General features: G+C 34.1%; 1 protein-coding gene across 1 annotated transcript; it reads right to left on the bottom strand.

Annotated features, from left to right (window-relative positions):
- Positions 1 to 12,642: 12,642 nt before the first annotated feature.
- LOC119835833 (NADH-ubiquinone oxidoreductase subunit 8-like) lies at positions 12,643 to 15,514 on the bottom strand. Its single transcript, XM_038360868.1, has 2 exons — positions 15,235 to 15,514; positions 12,643 to 13,076 (listed from the first exon to the last, which is right to left on the bottom strand). The coding sequence occupies exons 1-2, from the start codon at positions 15,512 to 15,514 to the stop codon at positions 12,643 to 12,645; spliced, it is 714 nt and encodes a 237-aa protein (XP_038216796.1).
- Positions 15,515 to 21,182: the final 5,668 nt, after the last annotated feature.

Here is a 21,182-nt window from a genome sequence, read left to right as displayed (position 1 = left end):
ATAACAAATAGAGTTATCTTAAAAGAAGGGTATTATAATAACATGCATAATGTACTCGTGCGAAGCCGTGGCGGGGAGCTAGTAAATACATACACAAATAAGTCTCGTGAATACTGTCTGTATTGTTAACGGCATACAGAATGGGACTAATTTACGAATAAAATTGCCTGTCAACAACAAAAGCCCTCAGTGAAAACAGCAACTTGCGATTTTTAATTACGAGAGGCCTTTAATTGCACGAAGACCCATCAAATGAAAAGTCATGACTTGTTACTAAACCCCAAATCATTTCTGCCCATTGCTCACGAGAATATCCTTATAATGACTTCGTTACACTCTTCTACGTTTATTCATTTGATTAAGTTGATTCCGGATGTTAGTTCTGCGCTATTGATGTAAATATTTCGAAGTATAATAGTATTGTTCAGTGTGATAACAATGAAACATTCATTACATACATATAATAGTACAAGTTGACCCGGCAAACATGTTCTGCCTTATTATCATTTAGGGGTATAAAATAGATGTTGGATGATTGTCAGATACCCGATATGCACACAGAATTTCATTTAAATCGGTCCGCCCGTTTTGGAGGAGTAAGGTAACTAACATTGGACACGAGAATTTTATATAAAATAAGATTATCCAAATACTAATTACTTTAATTAAAACCTATACTGCCTTCAAATTCACAGAACTATATCTATAAATTAAGAGAGGACTACGCGGAAGGCATTAGCATTCAAATAAAATCATCAAAATCGGTTCACCCATTACAACGTTATGAGGTTACTAACGAAAAAAACAATCAAAATGAGAACTTCTTTGAGATCGATTGACAATAATGCGAAATCAATAATTGTAACGTATATAATTGCTTCAAAGGACAGTATGGAAAGGAACAATCTAGGTAATTGTCATTATACATATACTACGCTTGTCTTACTTAATCTGAGAAAGGGTATAGGTATTTACTGTTTATGTGGATAGCATGGTAGATTATCGCCTGAGCTCTCATGGACGACAAGGACCCTTGCAATGGGAACAAACACGGGCTCATGATTATGAATGACATTTAATTACGATCATATTAACTGTGAGGACACTGTTACCTCGGCCAAAAGATTAGAAGACACTCAGATAATATTGGCAATATGACCTAAAATACATGTAACATCTTAGTCTCCTCGTGACCACGCTCGCTGTGTTCGAAACGTTGAGTTAATATTAAAAAAAATGACGAACAAATCGTATAAAAATTCGAAATGTATAACACTCGCATAAAATCAAACACAAGAAAATACCATGCTACCACTATTTAAAAGTTTTTACAAGAAATGTACTCAAACGTGAAGAATGTTCGGGGATGATATCAAAGGCAGAGTGTAGAGCGATCATCACAAACTTAGTTTGAAGGATCCTTATAAAAGTTATTCGGGCATTCTTCGGCTTTCGGAATACTTTGTGCGAGTATAATCGCAACGAACTATGTATTAAATAAGACTTAGTTTATGAGTTCTGAGTTTACGAGTATGGGAATTGAAATTCAAAAGGGGATTTCTCATTATTGTCCAACAAGTGTGAACTAGTAGTACCGTTTCTCATCACGCTGGTTTAATCTAAATAAGTTATAAGTTCCTACATATTTTTTTTTATAATGATCTTAATGTCTATATAAATAAAAATGAATTTCCGAATGTGTTGCTAAGATTAAAATTCGAGAAAGGCTCTACTAATTCAGCATTTTTTAATGCTTTTAAATATTGTCAGTCTTGGAGGGATATAGATAATTATCTCTTAAGCAACGCCACTTGTTTTATATACGCTATGAAGGGTGGGTATGACGTCCTAGTTGGTTACTCAGAGTTAGGTAGCTCACGTCAATAAAATTTATCATAAAACATGTCACAAGTACGTATTTGAAAGTTATCTAAAATTATATAGTTCCGCTATTTATTTCAAAATATAACACGGGTGGTCTCCGCTGAGGCGTTGATTCAATTCAGTCCGTCAAAGATATTAAAAGTTATTATACGCAGTACTAAACTTGAAAGATTCCACTAAAACTTTTAATAAAAACCCAACGAAGACACTGAAAGAACTCATAAATAACAACAGTGTCAGCAGCACACAATATTTTAATACAAATTCACAAAGCTGGCAACATTATAAAACTAAAAGCGTGCATTCCTTTGTCTATTCAGCGTGATCTAAATAAAATTTAGATTGCATTTACGGTTTTTATTCGAGATAATTACATACTACTTGCAGTTCATATTGTTAATTAAAATTCGCGTAGCTCCCACGGACAATAGATGCTTTCCACTGCATTTGTGTCAAAATTTATAATAGGTCATGCGTGGGAAACTGCTCACGAAATGCGAAATAGGCCAGGCGCAGCTGGCAAAGAATTGTTATCTTTGTAGAAAGGTTTCGATACCACAAAACTTGTGTAAATATCTGACATTGCTTCCATTTTCTGCCGGCTACTGACTCTAGTACTGAACGAGGTATTGTAAACAATAATTATAAATTAAGTCCTTACAGTAATAATTGTTTTTTTTATTTTTTGTAATATTATAAATGAGTAAGTCTGCCTATCTCTTCTAGACACCCAAACTAATCTACCAAATTTGATAAAATTTGGTCCTTTTACCTTTCTTAGGCCTCAAACACAGATCTTGAGAGATAGTTTTCTTTTATCTTGGTAATTTCATAAGACCAGTTGACCGCTGTAACGTAAAAAAATATTTTAATACATAATTTTGTGGCCATAATCTTCTTCCCAAACGCCATATCCTATTTTTAATTTTCATAATCCATTTCACAATCTTATTGCAATACTGTTCGGGAAGGCTTAGACCTACACTTATGAAACATCACCATAACATTGACATTATTTCCGAGTAGGATTGTAACGAGTTTTCTACATTATTCAATGACCTTTCCCTTATCCACGAACGTTCTAGAAACTTCTCGACAAATGAAGCTTAAAATCGTCCTTTATTAGTGGATCGCTCGCAGTCCCTTGCCGAACAAAACAGTTGACCTCGTCACAAGTCAATCACTATTATAAGCACGTTTCTGTCCAATGAAATTGATTTTCTTCATTACAGTGTTCATGTCACGTGCCGTCCCTTATATTCAGGTGTTTAATACCTACATACCCTTGAGTTAGGACAATGGATGCCGAAAGCGGGGGTTTATTTGTTAGTTAAGATTTTTCATATCGCATTCGAGTCCGTCGTATATTAAATAAAAAAATATTCTGAAGATTTTAATAGCGGCATAAATGGGTGCTTTTTATCTGACAGTTAAGTAGCATAGGCTCGGCTATTTAGCAAAAAATTGTTCTTTGATGTTATTAAGAAATTAACAAAGTAAAATCAAAGAGAAGGTTTATAAAAATATATCTATTGATAAGAGTTTGAAGTTTTTATAATAAGTAGAAAAATTACAAAAAATGGCTTGGGCGGTTATCAGAGACCTTTATTCTTAGTATTCTAATAATCTAAAAAACGTTTTGACAAAATGTACCACACAGACATATATATATAAGAAAACATTTTTAATTTACTAATTCCTATTATCGTCGCCGTTAATAATGAATAAAAGTACAAATTAAACCCATTTCTGCAAATATTGATTATTCAAACAATTATTTTTACCAGAAAACTTAACTGCCTTAATTAAACTTAATAAATTATCAGAATAAGACCAATTTTAAATGAGACCACACGGGAGGACGTATCATAATTGTCAATGCACCCAGTTACGAGGTAACAAACACATATAAAACAAAATTCGAATTGAGAACCTGATCATTATTTGAAGACGGTTAAAATAAACTCAAACGCAGAACGCCTATTTAATCATTATTACAAACTAAATGAACGGACATACAAACTTATTTTCTACGTGTTTAGTGTTGGTGTCATCTCTCTAATTTACATAATAGGGGGAAAAACAGATTTAGTGAAAATCCCATTTGACGTCGTTGCCCCTCGCTCCTTCCCTAAAATCGTTTAGAATGCCGGCGACTTGACAATCTAATTATTTATACGAGCGAGCAAGTAGCAGGCGCTGAATCAATCGAGATAACAATATTTTACTAAAAAAATTAACGGTTACTGTAATCGTGGCTAAAAATATAGTGTTTGTCACCAGTTATTTTGGAAAAACTCAAATTTCGCTGAAGTTTCTTAAATAGTTTGAAGTATTATTATAATTCATTTGCCTAACACGCAACGGTCAAATGGTTATCTTTAAAACATTACTTTAAAGTGAGTTCCATTACGTACAGAAAATTAATAAAAGTATTGGACTCATTGGTATGTATAAAGGTTTTTATTTGGAAGTCTTATTTTTTGATATCTTACACAATTTTTGCGATAAAATGTATCCTATTTACAATTGCTGAAAACTTATTGTATGCAAATCTTAGTTTTATCAACAAAAAACAACACAACAATACTGACGAAATTGTAGTAATCATTTCATACCTAAATCAAATAATAGTACCATAATACCCAAAATCAATCTTACAGAAATTATGCTCTTTTACATTCGTAATTAATATAATAATAGAAGTACATGTCACATTTTTTTCCTATTAAAGTAGTAAATATATATAAAAATTAAACTTCAGCAATAAAGCATTTGCTCAAAATACAAGTCCTCTAATATACAATTTCTACATACAGAACAATTGTTGTACGTAGCACGCTTGTCTAGTTTTATAGGCAAACTTTATACGTATCGGCTCCTCCGTTTGTCCCAACTTTACCCAACTTTTTGCGAATGCCCCAGTTTCCTTTACGATACCAATGGTTTTATTAACACAATCGAGCCTAAACGACGGACAATTTTCTCTTATTGAGTTTTAATAGAAACTGTTTTTTTACTTGGAAGTAGCGAACTTTGGTCACGCTTGCCGCGGGATAGTTTCTAAAGCGGATCCTGGTTTTGACAAGAAGTGTCTAAGAATATGAATTTAAAAGTGAACGTACAATTAATAAGTTGTCAAGTACCGATGGTGGTATTTCCTACCTACAGACAATTGCAAACAAAAATCCTTCTTAGAATTGAACTGTCAATAAAACTTTTACGTCTGTTGTCGACACGGTTGGTTAAAACGGATAAAAAAATACCAAAATACTGTCTCATAAATAGAGATATAGAAGCAATTGTTTGTTCAGTTGAATAACAACGTGTGACCATGTATTCGTTTAGTAATGTTCAGTTCAATATATCATGAAACCGGCTTGTAGCGGCGGCTGGAGTCAGATAAAGCATTAGTTTCTACTTTTATGTGCGGCCAGTTTATTTACATTTGTTTAGATGTTTTTCGAGCGCTGTGCTTTTTAATTTGTTAGCATGTTTTTTATCATATAGGTAATTTAAAACACAATGTAACAATCTTGTCAGTCTTGTATTTAGATTACTGATTTGAAATGTGGGAGTCGCCATTAATTGGGTTAGCTTGTACCCAGGTGGGTACTATAGAAATTGACAACAAATCGTGGGAGCTGGAGGACTCCCGTTTCCCAGGCCATTCCTTTATTCTCGTCTGTCTATAAATAAGTAATAATCCTTACCCCTTCAAGCAGACAACGCAATTGCAATTTGGAAACCTTAAAAAAAATCTGGCTGAACGCAGCCAGAGTGATTGCTATATAAATTGGCGGAACAATATTTTTATTCATTACTTTGTTATACCACATATCCAATATGCTATGCACATAAACTAATCTAAACACATGTTTCCAACTTGTGAAAATTTCCAAATATAACGAATTTAAGGAAGAATTTTAAAGGGAATCCTGAAAAGAAATACGCGGACGGTCAAGATACGAACTTTTTTAACATAATATTACACAGCTAATGAAGGTCTACAAACTACTATTGAAATTGGATACCGCTTGATCAGAATAGCAGAACACTGATTTTATTTCGAGCTATCTATGTTGAAAACGAAGAAATGTTTTCGCGAGTATTTCTTACGAATTACTCTTAAGAGCTTGTTTGTTGCTTTATTAAAATAGTAGGTATGTATTAAAATATATCAGTTGGTGTTATGTTTTAAGGATTGACTTTGGTAAAGCGATGGAAGGTTGTGAATGAGTAAAATTGATTCTTTATTTAAACATATGCTAGTATCTTTGTTCGCACAAAACAAAAGAAAATAGATCTGAAATATCTTTTTGTGCACTTGATAAATGAAAATGTTATAATACTCCTATTAACATCATGTCAGGTTCAGTAAATTTCAATAATCTAGGAAAAACTATCGGTAAAATTTTGCAAAGCTAATTTATTAACAGTGCTAACCAAAGCTCATTTGATGGCGGAGAGACAATCATGTCACTAATCATAGTGACAGGTTTAGTTTAATTACAATTTTGTCTTATACAATTCACTAGGGAAACTAATAACTGGGAGAACTAATCGAAAAATAGCATATTCAATCTGCAACACTCCGATCATATCATTATATTGAAAATTCTTCACTAATATAACGTACGCGTAAGTGCCTGCCGGACTAAACGATTGAATCAATAAAATGATTAACGCAATACGGGAAATACAATTAAGCCCCTGCATGTGGATATTCAATTTAAATGCATCAAAATTGTTTATATGTTAATTAATATGGTCTAGGTACGTACTCATACTTTATCATGTGGTGAACCTAAACCGGTCATTTAACTAAATGCAATATAAGTGTAAAACAATACATGTATGAAGAAATAAGGTAGTGAAGTATATTTTTTTAAACGAATTTAAATCGTCAGCATTAGAAATTACAAAATTTAAACGGAACCAATCGGGAAGGTTCAGCTTTAAAATAAAACAAGACCATCAATACTGATTCACCCCGTAGGAAGTTTTGATGTAACAAACCAAAAAAAAAATAGTTAAATTGATGATATTCGTTTTTATGGAGTCGGTTAGAATTTGTTTTTCCATATAAATACCATAATACCATTGCAATAACGTTTCACTTAGTCTACGAAAATTAAAAGAATAATTGGAGTCGAACAGAAGCTCTATCCTATTAATATTATAAATGTGAAAGTTTGTAAGGATGTGTGTGTGTTTGTTACTCTTTCACGCAAAAAGTACTGAACCGATTGCAATAAAATTTAGTACGTAGACAGCTGGACAACTGAAATAACATATTGGCAACTTTTTATCTCGATATTCCTACGGGATACGGACTTACACGGGTGACATCGCGGGGCGCAGCTAGTCTTAAATAAGCCTACTAGATTTCCGCCCGCGGCTTCGCCCTCGTCAAAAGTCAAAGGAGATTCATAGGAATTAGATGTTTCACCGTGATAAAAAGTAGCCTCTAGTCTCCTACCTCCAGACACACAATCTCCACATTAAATTACTCCGTCTCGAAACAAAGTCAAACAAACAAGTATTCAGGTATAAAAACAGATAATACATATTATTATCTTCTATCATGATTATCATATAAAATATTTCAATATCCATCTATCATGATTATCATATAAAACATATTTCCAAATCAATGTTCCGTGTAGCCGTAATGGAGTTGTCCAGTCGCCAGGATTCATTAATAAATGCTATTAATCATTCAATACGATATTCAAAGAAAGTCCATTACTACAAAAATCTATCATCATTCGTTAATAGTCGACTTGCTAAATGACAGTATGATATTTCATGACGGAATACCCCTTTTTACAATGCGATTTCCATAAGCATAATAGAGTGAATTCAAAATACATTCAACAGATGAATATTTGACGATTTTATAGAATCAAATACACTTTATTATTATAGAAATTGTAAACGTCTTAAACGAGGCTTATTAAGAAAGGAACTATATGAATTTGACTGTCCCAAAAATCCCAATTCCAATATTTCATGAGGACAATCTAGTATTCCACCTCTGCCTCCCCTAAGGAGGCAGAGGGCATGAATGCTCAAGCGTAGAAGTCCTTTTGCATGTGATCTATCCTAGCGGGGCAACCAATTCCGAAGGTATATCACCCCCGTCCGTCTCTACTGGGCATCCGATTCAATTATTGCTCGTTGATGAGCCTGCAAATGGGGACATCGTTCAAATGGACCCTATTCGTTGTTGAGTCGGGACGGATTAACTTCCTACATAATATAGCTGTATAGTGTACCTATATATCAATATTCATAAGTTGTAACGCTGAAATCAATTTACCGCCTCCGTCGGGGTTTACAGTTGCCGTGTCATTATAGGTCATACCTAATAAATCTGGGTGCCTAGATCAATCCAAGGTCATGCTGTTTGTTCATTAATACGTCGATATTTTTTAGCCTTTTTATTTATTTATTTATTTATAATGCTTTATTGCACAAACTTCTAAGACAAAAACAGCAAGAAGACAATAAAAAGAAAAAAAAGACATCGTTTGTGCATGAGGCGGCCTTATTGCTTAACAGCAATCTCTGGCAGGCACCCTGGTTGGAAAGGAAATGTACGAAGTTCTATCTATTAATATTATCGCCTATATACGGAGTCTGAATATTGAGTTGCAAGTCAGTCTTTTATTGATCTGTAAGTATGTTTTAATTCAAACATCCAAAAGTAGCAATATCATAAACACAATCTTTGACTTCAAATCTTAATAACTAATTGTTATTCTAATAACATGCGTTATATTAATTATTATAATTATTTAAGAAATAGTCAATACTAATTCCCACAAAACTAGTATTAGTAGTAAACACGTAGTTAAGATGTTTTAGTTATGGTTCGTTATATATGAATATATTTAACGACAACATTATCAAGATGAAAAACATACAACATTCATGTAAAAAAAAAACATTTATCTCCTTAAAGAAAATAAGCAATTATATAACCCGCGATGTGTTACTAGAAAATTCATAAAATAAACGCCTGACAATATCAACATAGCAAACACATCTGCGCGCCCTTTTTGATTTCGTGAAGATCACGAAATTTGCCTTTTATAATAGTGAAGTCCCGTGTCCCCTACTGGGGTATGGGGCAGATGACATACATTTGTTTCACTGAACGAATTTCTTTATGGACAAGTAGGTGATCAGCCTTCTGTGTCCAGCCAGACTGAAACATTTTTTTATTGTCCCCACCGGGAATCGAACCCAGGACCTCTCGGTTCTACGCTCACGCGTTTACCACTGTACCAAGGAGGCGGTACTTTACCACCTTTATAATAATGTTAAGTATATACTGGTCATCACATCAACCGTCACAACTTCTTTAAGAAAGTCCGATCTGAATGATTTAAAGGGAAAATTACACGCAGACTATAAGCCAATAAGGCTTAATTTAGCAAATTAATTTTATCAAGTAAGGCTATCAATCTACTAGCAGTTTACCTCAGCTTAATCCGTAGTGTAGAACATATTTAGCGCTTAACATTAGTAAGTTGTCATTCGTGAGTTCAAACTCTTCAGCCTTATATTATTCTCACAAGTATATTAAGGATTAATGTCCTGATACCACTTTCACAGCTAGTGTTTTCTACCCATACAAAAGCAACTAAAAAACTGTTATTGTGGCTTATCTATAAATAATACGGACTGATGATGTCTATGTATGAATTATATATAGAAATTTAACTGAGCCACACGGGTTTTTTTATGAAAAATAGTTACATGTAATTCTTATGTTTAATTTTATTAAAGAGTAAATAAATAAATAAATGTTTCTTAAAAACTAGAAGATTGGCATAAATTCCCTGAAACAAAGGAGATTATTTGCATTGGCAACCCTTATTTCAGACCCACGCGTTTTTAGACTGTGCCCACGCCCCCCTGTCAGTGTCATCCAAGTGCCGAAAGAACCAGTGTAATTTACGAGTATGCGACTAACGTCAAAATGATTATTGATCTATTAGGTGTGAGACTGGTGCCTAAACTAGGTATCTGATTTCCCTGTATTTTAAGTCACCAGTCCCCACACATTGTGGCCCATTCAAATTATATATAACACACATTTTAATAACAATAGATACCAATGAAAATTAATTAAACATAGAAAGCGTAACAACACCCACCTTCGTGTAAGCCAAGTCACATTAAAGCACTAAACCTATTCAAAAGAAAGGCAAGTAATTCACTTAATAGCGGTCATCTCTCTCATCACGGATTCTGGCTGTTCGTAACGACCTTTACGAGAGCATTTAACTAACGAACGAGGTATCCCCATAGTTTAAGAGTCGGTGATTATATTATATAATTTTCTATTACAAGACCATTATTTACTCCGGCTCCGATACCGGCGAACTGGAGTGAATGTTTGGCATGTGCATTCATCACGAATGAATTGACGCGAAAGAGTCATTGCCAGGCGCTCCAAAAGCAGGTCGTGCGTATGGACAGTTCCTATTAAACGAGAATTATCAGTATGATTTTAATTGAAACTGGAATATGTATATTCGATGAGTGTTTAATGGAATACAGTCTGTAGCAGAGCTAGCTTTGTCATAAAATTCAAGGAGATTCGACTGCATTCTTTAGCTTTCCCTCAGGCATTGAGTGCGTTGAGTGGAGCCGAAGTGTCTTGCCGCAAAAATTCAATTGACGAGTGATACGCTCGGTCGTCTCAGCGAATATCTTCACCTGCTATTCTTTTAAACATAGCAACCGATATTAGATTCACGCCAAAAAGGTTTTATTTCTTTTTTAGAAGATTCTCCACAAAGAAAATCAACTAAAAATATAAATATAATCTTTTAAACAGGAGAATATAGGATTGATAATTTATATTGCATATACCGACTGTCATTGTGATCTCCGATAACGAAGGAAGATCATATCAAATCACAAACATTCCACACTATTAAATACGCCAACCGTATTGAAAGCTTTAACTGGATATCGGCGTGGTGGTCTGTGTTTCGCTTAAACTGATATACTTAAAGTGAAGACGAAAGGAGAAAGTCAACATTTTATATCGCTATAAAATGTTTGCGACACCTTGAAAACATGAATTCGTGAAGGTACGCTTGTATAAAAATACCATAACTGTTCAAGGTTTGGAGATAAAAGCGAAAATCATCTCTGCTCGATTGTACATAAAGTACACGAATTAGCCATTAATAACAAAGATGGTGTGGTCGTAAAGGACCCATAAAATGTAGGCCAGGTGCAGAAGGGCGCGCTGATAAAAAAAACATGCTGTTTGATCTGCTGAGTTTTCCAGTCTGTAGGTTTGCTTATTGAGCTACTTTACGTAAATTATTTTATTCTGAACTGCTTTCCATATATTTATGTGGAACTATTTCAATACCATAGCATAATAATTTGGTCACATTAGCGTTTAAGCTATGTATGTATTACTTAACAACTACAAGCGATCCGCTCCGGATTCACTTGTGGTACCTGATGCGTCTTTTCTCTCCATTGTCAAAAGCTACTCTCTTAGATACACATTTAGTGATGGATGTAATAAAAATTTATTACGTCGATTATACTTATATTGATTGTCTTTTATTTATTTATTTTGGGATACCGAACAATTATTTACATTAATAAAAAAAAGTAAAAGTAAAAAAAAAATAACACATGTGATCCTTGAAACAGTATTTTGTGGAACTTTACTAAAATCACCATTGCAATTTGAGTTTGGTCGAATATTGTCGAACAGATTGAATGTTGTTTATATTGAAATGAAATTACTCTATGGTGCGTACGCTACAGGGGTAAATTGTCATAAGATAAAAACAGTGGGTCACAAACTAGAAAATATATTTCTATCTGAGATGCGCTTTGTAGCTTTATTCGATAGTATTAAATATTATGGACAATATAACTAGGAAGAGCAAACTCTATTCATATTTTGGAGTTCTACTGTAAACCATTACAGTTCCCCAATATTAATGAATTTATTTCAATAATATTTGGAGTCTCTCAGTCTCTCAACAGAATTGGAATCAGGACACACTGTTAATATTTCTCGTAACCACGAGATTACAGGAAGATTGAGGTAGCATTATGAAAGTGACGTCAAAGCCCTAACCAAGACTATTATTTGCTATTTCGTGTATCTCGATATAAATTGAATTCATATGAAAATAAACCCTCTTAATCATTAAAGACTTCATTAAAGTCTGTTTGATCACCATTCCACACTCCGATACGTCCGATATTTCAATCCAAGCAAAAACCACCCCAACGGCCACACTAAATAATTCCGATAATGATGAAGTTTAATGGAGTCTCATCCCAACGTAACGATTAGGTGGAATTGAAATTTTATCCATTCCACTTCGCAGATACGTCATCTATAATTCATATTTCATACATTATGCAAAATTTCATAAACGACTCCGACAAAACCAAGTTTAAATATTAAGGATCCACGTCCAATTTTTTGATGGACACTTTCTAATTAAATAAGGTTGAAATATGGCGATGTTTTAAGTGCTTAAGTTTAATTTCTTATTCAAATATCAGTGCTTTCTATAATTAAACAAAGGAATATTTTTTGGTAGGTTTTTGGTATTATTTTGTATACAATATTATTGCTTTAAAATTCATTTAATTAGCTGCTTTAAATTAATTATTCAGTATAAATAACAATACAGCGCGAGTGAAGCGGAACAACAGGAACAACTAGAGTAAGACTGCGATAAATTAGGATTAGCGATACAAGTGATTATCGCTTAAATTGCTCACAATTTCTGGTTCCCAACGATCCCCAATCGATAGGAGCTTCTCCTTGTTATACAAGAGTTCTTCGTGAGTCTCCGTGCAGTTCTCGAAATTGGGTCCTTCTACTATTGCGTCTACGGGACAGGCTTCTTGGCAGTATCCACAGAAGATACATTTTGACATGTCTATGTCGTATCTTACGGCTCGTCGAGAACCATCCGCCCGTTCTTCAGCTTCTATGGTTATCGCTTGAGCAGGGCAGATTGCCTCGCACAGCTTGCACGCTATACATCGTTCTTCTCCTGATGGATATCTTCTCAAAGCGTGTTCGCCTCTGAAACGCGGCGACAAAGGACCCTTCTCAAAAGGGTAATTGATTGTTGCTGGTTCCTTGAATATGTGTCCTAGCGTGACAGCAAACCCTATTGGAAATAGGCAGGATTTAAAATTGGAACATGTGATCAACAAATATATAGAATGATAAACAAAGCACAATAACAACCGATTCTAACAAGAACCATACCCATGATATAGGAATTGACTATTGTTCAAATGTTTTATTTTTTTTTTCGTATCAATATGACATTTTTTTAATGTTTGTAGTTTGACAGACAAAAATATGCCTTGAGCTTGTAAAATATAAGGGGAAACGTAAAAACCGTATTAGTTGAGAAGATACGTATTCATTTCCTTTTCTAGTCTTAAAGATTTAGAGGTAGGAACGATTATAAGATATTAATTTTATTAATAAAGTAAGTAAAAATATGACGACTACATAAGTATTAATTTACGACATTATGCATATGAATATTTATTAGCTTATTAGCTTTTTACTTAATACTTTATTTCGAACCTATGATTCAGATTTAGTTTAAAATGAAAAATAATTTTATGTGTAACTCAAACTTTTCACTACACTTATCAAATTCAATCATTTATCCATTCAACTGTAATTATTTTAGAAGCACTTTTGTACCGTCTAAATATATAAAGTAAAATTTATCACTGTTCCCCCGTTATTCATTTCAACCTCTCCTCTATTCGTAATTTCAATTACAGTCTCTCCTCCGACTGTTTATTTTTTATCTTAATTAGCTCTCAGGTATTAACCTGAGATACATTTTAAAAGTTTATATAAAATTCTCGCTTCTGGTTAGACATAGTAACAACATAACCGGCAAGCGAAATGAGCTACGACTTTGGCCATAAAACGAACGCAGTAAAGTCGTAAATTGTTTGATGCATTTCAATAACTGATTGAAAATTACTCCGGACTGTGAGGATAATTTGGCCGCTGTCGTGGTTAACTTGAATTTTAAATCAGGTAAACCAAGATTCGTCTTAGGGCCACGGGAAAGCGGAAAATTTGTACGATTCACGCGAATCAAATATGAAATGAGTCTAAATGTTGCCCCGTAATTAATTACTACCTGTTGCTCAAGACATTTTCCGCATAGATGAATATAATATAAGTGATAGGTATGATTGAATTAGCTCATTAATTATAGCTAGCCATGCATAGGAATCGTGTATTGTTTGTGAATCAATACACGTTGGACAATAACAACAACAAAAAAGATCCATTATATATTAGTTATGTTAAAAATAGCATAAAATAAAGAAAATATCCAACAGTGTGGATAAAATGCGACGATATGCGCTCAAACACAAGTGCATTCCTCTTAGTTCGATGGGATGGTAATGTGCTGACATGAGTACAAATTGCTTCGCCAATAATTTGTTATAAATATGACTAGAATATTTCAGTGAATTAGTATATGTATGCATTAATTAACATTACAGTGAGGAAATTTTCATAGCATGTTTGTGTGTTGGTTTGGGGCGAAGATGTTTCGAAAATACTGAACCGTATTGAAAAAATATTTCACAGACAAACTAGCGGGTACACAATTCCCGAGTGGCATAAGCTATATTTAATTTTGTTTGATAGTTTTAAACATTGTTTAAATAACTATTTCATATCAAATTCTCGTGTCATGCCGTCAGCTGTCATATTTCCCGGACACTGCATAACCAAATTTAGAAGGATTGAGAATAGATTCTAAATTATTTATACTCGTAAGTGATATGTATATGTCAAAGCAACGTTTGCCGTATCAGTTAGTTTTTGAATTTATCTCAACGATACATTTTATATCACAGAATATTTATCTGTAAATATTTATTGGATACACATTGAATTTATTTGCTATAAACTATTTATAGCTCTTGTTTATTTGAAACGTTTTTTGAAAATGTTATTACCAATAGTTTTATAATTGTTTGACACGCTATTTTTAAATAAACTTTACCGGGAATTACTGTTAAATGCGAGAGTCGAGACTTCGTAGACTTTTTTTGTCAATACAGGCATTTAAGCTGATGGTTCGCCTGATGGTAACGAAGAGTGAGGATATTTATAGGCCATTTTTATTTGTCCAGCTGTCTACGTACCAAATATCATTGCAATCGGTTAAGTAGTTTTTGTGTGAAAGAGCAACAAACCCACAGACATCCTTACAAATGTTCCTATTTATTATATTAGTAGGATTACAAAGATAACTGATTAATTAAACGTACCCCTAGCTATTTCCAACCAAAAAACCGCGTTCGCCATTCTGTCTACAACGTCACCAAGTTTCGTTTTAGGTGGCTGATCATTTATATAAATGAAATTCACATCGTACTTCGTTCTTGGACAGCAATAGTACGGTGGTACAGGCGAGTTGCACGGCGCTATGTATGGAGGAACGGGAGTGGGCGGCGGCTGAGGACAGGGTGCGTAGTCACAGTCCCCAGCAGGATTGCCACAATGCCTTATCGGTACCCGCCACCAATTCTTCGTTATTCTACGCAGCATGTCCCAAAATGAAGTGAAAAGCTGAAACGTTAACGTCACAAGTGCCACAGATAAAAAAGCCTATTAATTTTATCTCAAGTCATTTTTAGTGGCCATTATTTTTCACGTAAAGAGGTTTGACGCGTTCGGAATCGATCGATTAAGTAAGTGTCGAGGTTAAGCGATGAGATTTTGATTTATAGACGCGACGTAGTTAGCTGTAATTTTTTGGTTATATTATCGGAGCATCTTAATTATGTGGGTTTAAAGTACTTCTTCGTAGTCAGCTACGTCGGTCGGCTAGTCTAGTCGGCTATTATCCTTTTTGAATTGTACTTGTCTGGATGGGTGTAAGACAAAAGTTGTTTATTTACTCTCGTAGAAATTAAAATTATGTGGTTATAATATTTGTTTAAAAATTACTTGATACCTATGGTATTATGATATTCATCACATGGTATTCTATTTAAAACTTAAATAAAAAGTATTGAAAAACGCAATACACTCCTGCATTTATAATTTCAACTTGCGGTCCGCTCCGGCTTCGGCCATGGTACATATTATATAACCTATAGCCTTAATCAATTAATGGTCTATCTAACACCGAATGAATTTTTCAAATCGGACCAGTAGTTCCTGAGATTAGTGCGGTCAAACAAACGAACTCTTCAGCTTTTAAATATTAGTATTATTACGAAAATCACTGAAGCCGCTGCAGAGAATACAAACTATAAACCCAGTTACAAGCATTTCTCGATCAAAGGTATTACATTCGAATGAATGTATTATAATGTCCTCCACATAATACTCGGGTACCACCAGAAGGATAATACCCGGTCCTTTAGAAGGCTTACGTGGGGACACAGATCCAACACGCACAGCCGTATCATAACAGTATTATTGTTCTCATCATATTTGTGAGAACAAATAATATGGAAAAATAAGCAAGGCGAGCGTAATACGACACTGCTGACTTAGTTCATTTCACCAGTTAAATAATTTCAGACTATTAAATGATCTACCAATACAATTGAGACAGCCATTGTTTCATCTAATTACAATTCACAGAATTACTTTGTTACGTGCCTACTAATCACCCAACAACACGAAGCCATTTATTATCCCAGGTTACGAAATCCTAACCAATTAATTAAGGGCAAAAGTAGCCATGATTTGTTTAACGCTACAAATTCAACGTGTCGTTTAAGTTCAAAATGGCGGGCGACGTGCGAAATTGAGCAATTAATGAGTAAACAACCAATCCATTACTCTGATTTGGACCCACCAATTAACCCAAGAAGTTTATTCGAGTAAGGACATTCGTATTGGATACAAACCGCTTGCCAGCGTCCCTTAGCTGCGCAATCCAAACATGGAATGACATATAACCGTTGTATGAAACACGGAAATAGAAATTTTTGTGGTAGTCATCTAATATGCCATGACAGGGTGACACGTACGAAGGTGAGGCTGTGAATTAGTGTAGTCCTAGAAAATAAGAATTTGAGATTGAATGCTCCTTTATGGACTAATAAAATCTTTGGATTTTTGTTAACGCTTTTAAGATTTATTTCAAACTTTTGCCCGCGGATTCGACTGCGATTCGAAGGAGTTTAATAGATGTTATTGTACATATAAACCTTCATTTTTAATCCCTCTATCTAATAAGAAAACTCCGACAAAATCCCGCTGCGTAGTTTTAAAGATATGAGCTATAGAGGTATGTCCCTATAGAGGCAGACAGAGAAAGCGACATCGTTTTATACTATGTATGTATGTGCTTTTCAGTAGCCGTGATTGAAATGAAATTTTCCTTCACGCAATTTAATTTAAAAGAGTCACCAAGTCTAATAAACCAAGTCAAGCCATTTGCACGTTTTACATTTAAATTTAATTGTGACAGAGTTAATAGCTACAAAGTACACTAGTCTTCGAGAACAATATCGAAATGGAATATCTTGAATTGTCAAGAAAATATCAAACACCTTTGAACTGAAGTGTTATTTTAACGACTTAATAATTTTGTCTGGCAACAACGATAATTAAATTGACATTAAAGGTCTTTCTGATATTTTCGATTTGATAAATATATACATACTAAAATAGCGGCATAACTTTTGATATAAGCCTTTCGATGATAAATAAACGTCTAAAACTCGAAATCACAAAATATCCGAAGACACCTTAGCTACCATTCAAGGATCGAAGTAAAACATAACACCGCAGCTTCGAACATCGCGAAATCAGTGTTCAATTTCAATTCAGTAGGTTGAAGTAAAGTGAAATAAATTCTCGAAAAATTGAGTCGCTTCTGAACGAAAAATCGTTCGGTTTGATAGCTGTCTAGTTGCAGTTACAGTTTGTAACGGACACAGCAATTTTACGGATAGTGTCAGCTTTTAGAATTCACTCATACCTTATAAGGTATTCAAACGGTTCTATGGAAGCCAATCTTGTAACTATGCTAGAAATTTAACAGCATATTTAGTCTTATAATCTAATTAAATAATCCCAGTAATTGAATTGATAAAGAATGAGGTATTTCTTGGTCTGATCTCGAATATCAGGTCTTTAATATGTATAAACTAAAGGTATATATGCAAACGTGACGTGACTCTATACGCAACAATTTTAAACGCATTGGTATTTTTAAAGAAATTGTAGTAATTATGTATTAAGGTATTTGTCTTATATCTCAAGTTGCGATCGGATTTGTATATTTCCATTCCATAAAACGTATAATATAATATAATAATTCATTAGATTTATAATCCAACTAGTTTCTCTTATTATATAATTGACTACCTGAAAAATTATCAACAATTTTGATGAACAATATTTCATATTCATATTTTTATTCAGGGCTCCCTTTAGGCACGCTATGACACTGAGGTAAATGCAAACTAGATGTGAATTCAAAGAAACACATAAATCATCATATACTTTAATCAAAATGCAGTAGTGCAAACTGTCAGGTCCTAACAGATAAGGCAATGGATGAATTGATAACGAGCTAAAGCACCAATGACAGGGTCAGAAAATAACATGCCAGACGGTGGCAGTGTGACGAAAATCTAATGATATTCGGAATCACAGTGGGTTCTCCGATGGAGCTTTCCGTTAGAGTTCGCTTTCACAGGAGTGTAGCAAGGCGTTAAAAGTGCTCAAATTGGGGACAAAATCTTTTTACTGCACTTTTGCGAGTCGGGATCAAGTATCGAATTTACATGCTGCTCGAGGGATCAAGTAAAAATACCCATTTGCATGCTGGATGTGGTTAGTTGTATGTGTGTGTTAGAATATCCAGGTGTTTTTTCTTATGTAATTGATCAAAAGTTCAGAAATGTAAGATATATATAAGTTTAAGAAGATTCTATTAAGGCATGTCATACCTTCACTTCAGTCTTAATGCGATGTACACTAAAGTAAAAAATATTTGTAGTAACTCGATTTAAGCTGAAATAATCTCAGCGCAATTCATTGTAAAGTTATTTATTTGATGATTTGATATGATTAATACAAAACTAATATTTTGTTATATTTATGTGATTTGAATAGGGCATCTACAGTTATACTTGCTCGTATGTGATGTGTAAAGGTTTTGTTCATATAAACCAATTTTTATATCAAAACTCTTGCTTTTTTGTGACATTTAAAAGTAATTACATACTGCATTTTAATATGGTCCTCCTGAAGTGCATTTATATTGTGTAATTCTCACTTCTCAATTTTATAGTTCTTATGACATCGACTGATGACTTAAAAAGTGTTTTATGTTTACAAATTTAGGCCAATATCGTTTCAATCGTATAATTCATATATATACCCACTTACATATTTAACAAAGAACCTTAATCTAACTTCCAATAATTATTTTTTTATAAAAAAAAGCGGACAAACGAACAAGTGGTGCGCCCATTATCGAGCGATCACCACTGCCCATGAGCCCTCACAAGAGTCCCTGTGAAGGTGTTGCCGGCCTTTTAAGGAAGAGGTAGATATTTTTTTTGAATTTATCCGGATTGTTCCATAACTTTGTAATTTAAAATCTGTTTAAAAGTACTTTATTTACAAGCAGTAGGTATCTAATTGCTCGCTCACGTCGTAAAAATGGTAACAAACTTAGATCAACAATGTTTACAGGATAGAGTACAATGTGTAGTATTAAATTATCTGTGGTACAATGTTGAGAGTGTGTTGTTTCGACAAAACATCACCCCAAGTCGCGTCTGTCTCGTAAAAATATAAACGTGCGGGAATTGGCGTATAAAGTTGGATTTCAAAATAGCGGTTTTGAATTGTTCATTTTTATACTGTCAAAAATAGGCCTTGATAAAAAATCAATACAACATTTATTCTTGTACTGAGTATACGTATGGAAATCATTTAGCCCCGGCGATCCTAATCAAGTCAATCCTACTAACATTATAAAAGCGAAAGTTTGTAAGGATGTGGGAGCGTTTGTTGCTCTTTCACACAAATACTACTGAACCGATTGCAATGAAATTTGGTACGTAGACAGCTGGACAACTGGAATAACATATAGGCAACTTTTTATCCCGATATCCCTAGGGGATACGGACTTACGCGGGTTAAACCGTGGGGTGCGGCTAGTAAAATATACTTATGAAATTATTGTGCCGTCATCGATCCTTAGCAAGAGTAATTTAGAGTACAAAGTTTGAATTAAATCTGTCCGTCACGCATACGCATAATAAAAGCGAGTTAAAAATGGACGAATTACAAAGCTTGTTGTTTGATCGTCTCCTTCCTACTTCGGAAATGATTTCATTTTTATTCTATGTCCTGAAAGTATCTTTAATTTTTAATTTTATGACATTGAAATGCTATAAATGAGAATTTATTAAAGAATAAAAAAAAAAATGATCACGACACGGATTTAGAACCCAAACCGCACCAAAATGTAAAATGACGCCATTTTACATTTTGGCGCGGTTTGGCAAAATGACGTGGGTTCGAATAATGAATGAAAGAATGTACATAAGTTTTTTTTATGTTATAGTCGCAATGGAGCTGGTGGATCGCCTGATGGTAAGCGCTACCACCGCCCATGAACATTTGGAGAGGCTCTACAACTGGATTGCCGACTTTAATTGGAGAAGGATTAGGAAAGGATTGTTGAGAGGATTAAAGGAAAAGATTCCTCACTCACCGTACGAAACACAATAGCGAGCAATTATTTCACGCCGGTTTTCTGTGGGGGTGTGGTACTTCCCCGGTGCGAGCTGGCCCAATTCGTGCCGAAGCGTGCTCGCGTGGGAGTATATTTGTAGGGATTGAGTGGGTGAGTGAGTGAGTGAAATAGAGTCAGATTTAGTGCAGTTTTTACTGTCATGCCAACTTGAATACTGTCGTTTAATGTCCAACACCTCAATTTATGTTTGCCTCACTAAGTGCGTGGTTGCGTGGAAAATGATGTCAGATGTTTGCATAGCTTAATCAATAATTTTAGTTTCCCGACTCTCGAGCACTGCAACTTTATTTACGCGATACATCTTGTACGTACGTGTTGTGTTGATACGTATTTATTATTGAAATTTTAACTATTTTCATCCATAATTTAAATATGAAAAATTTTACGTAGTTTAGAATTTCTTTCATATATCGCACACGTAAATCTGCGTATTTCTTTACAAGCAAAACTGTGAATAACATTTAATTTACACTC

The sequence above is a fragment of the Zerene cesonia genome, chromosome Z, assembly GCF_012273895.1.
Source record: "Zerene cesonia ecotype Mississippi chromosome Z, Zerene_cesonia_1.1, whole genome shotgun sequence".
Lineage (NCBI taxonomy): Eukaryota > Metazoa > Arthropoda > Insecta > Lepidoptera > Pieridae > Zerene > Zerene cesonia.
The sequence above is the reverse complement of the archived record's forward strand: the minus strand, read 5'-3'. Positions and strand labels throughout refer to the sequence as shown.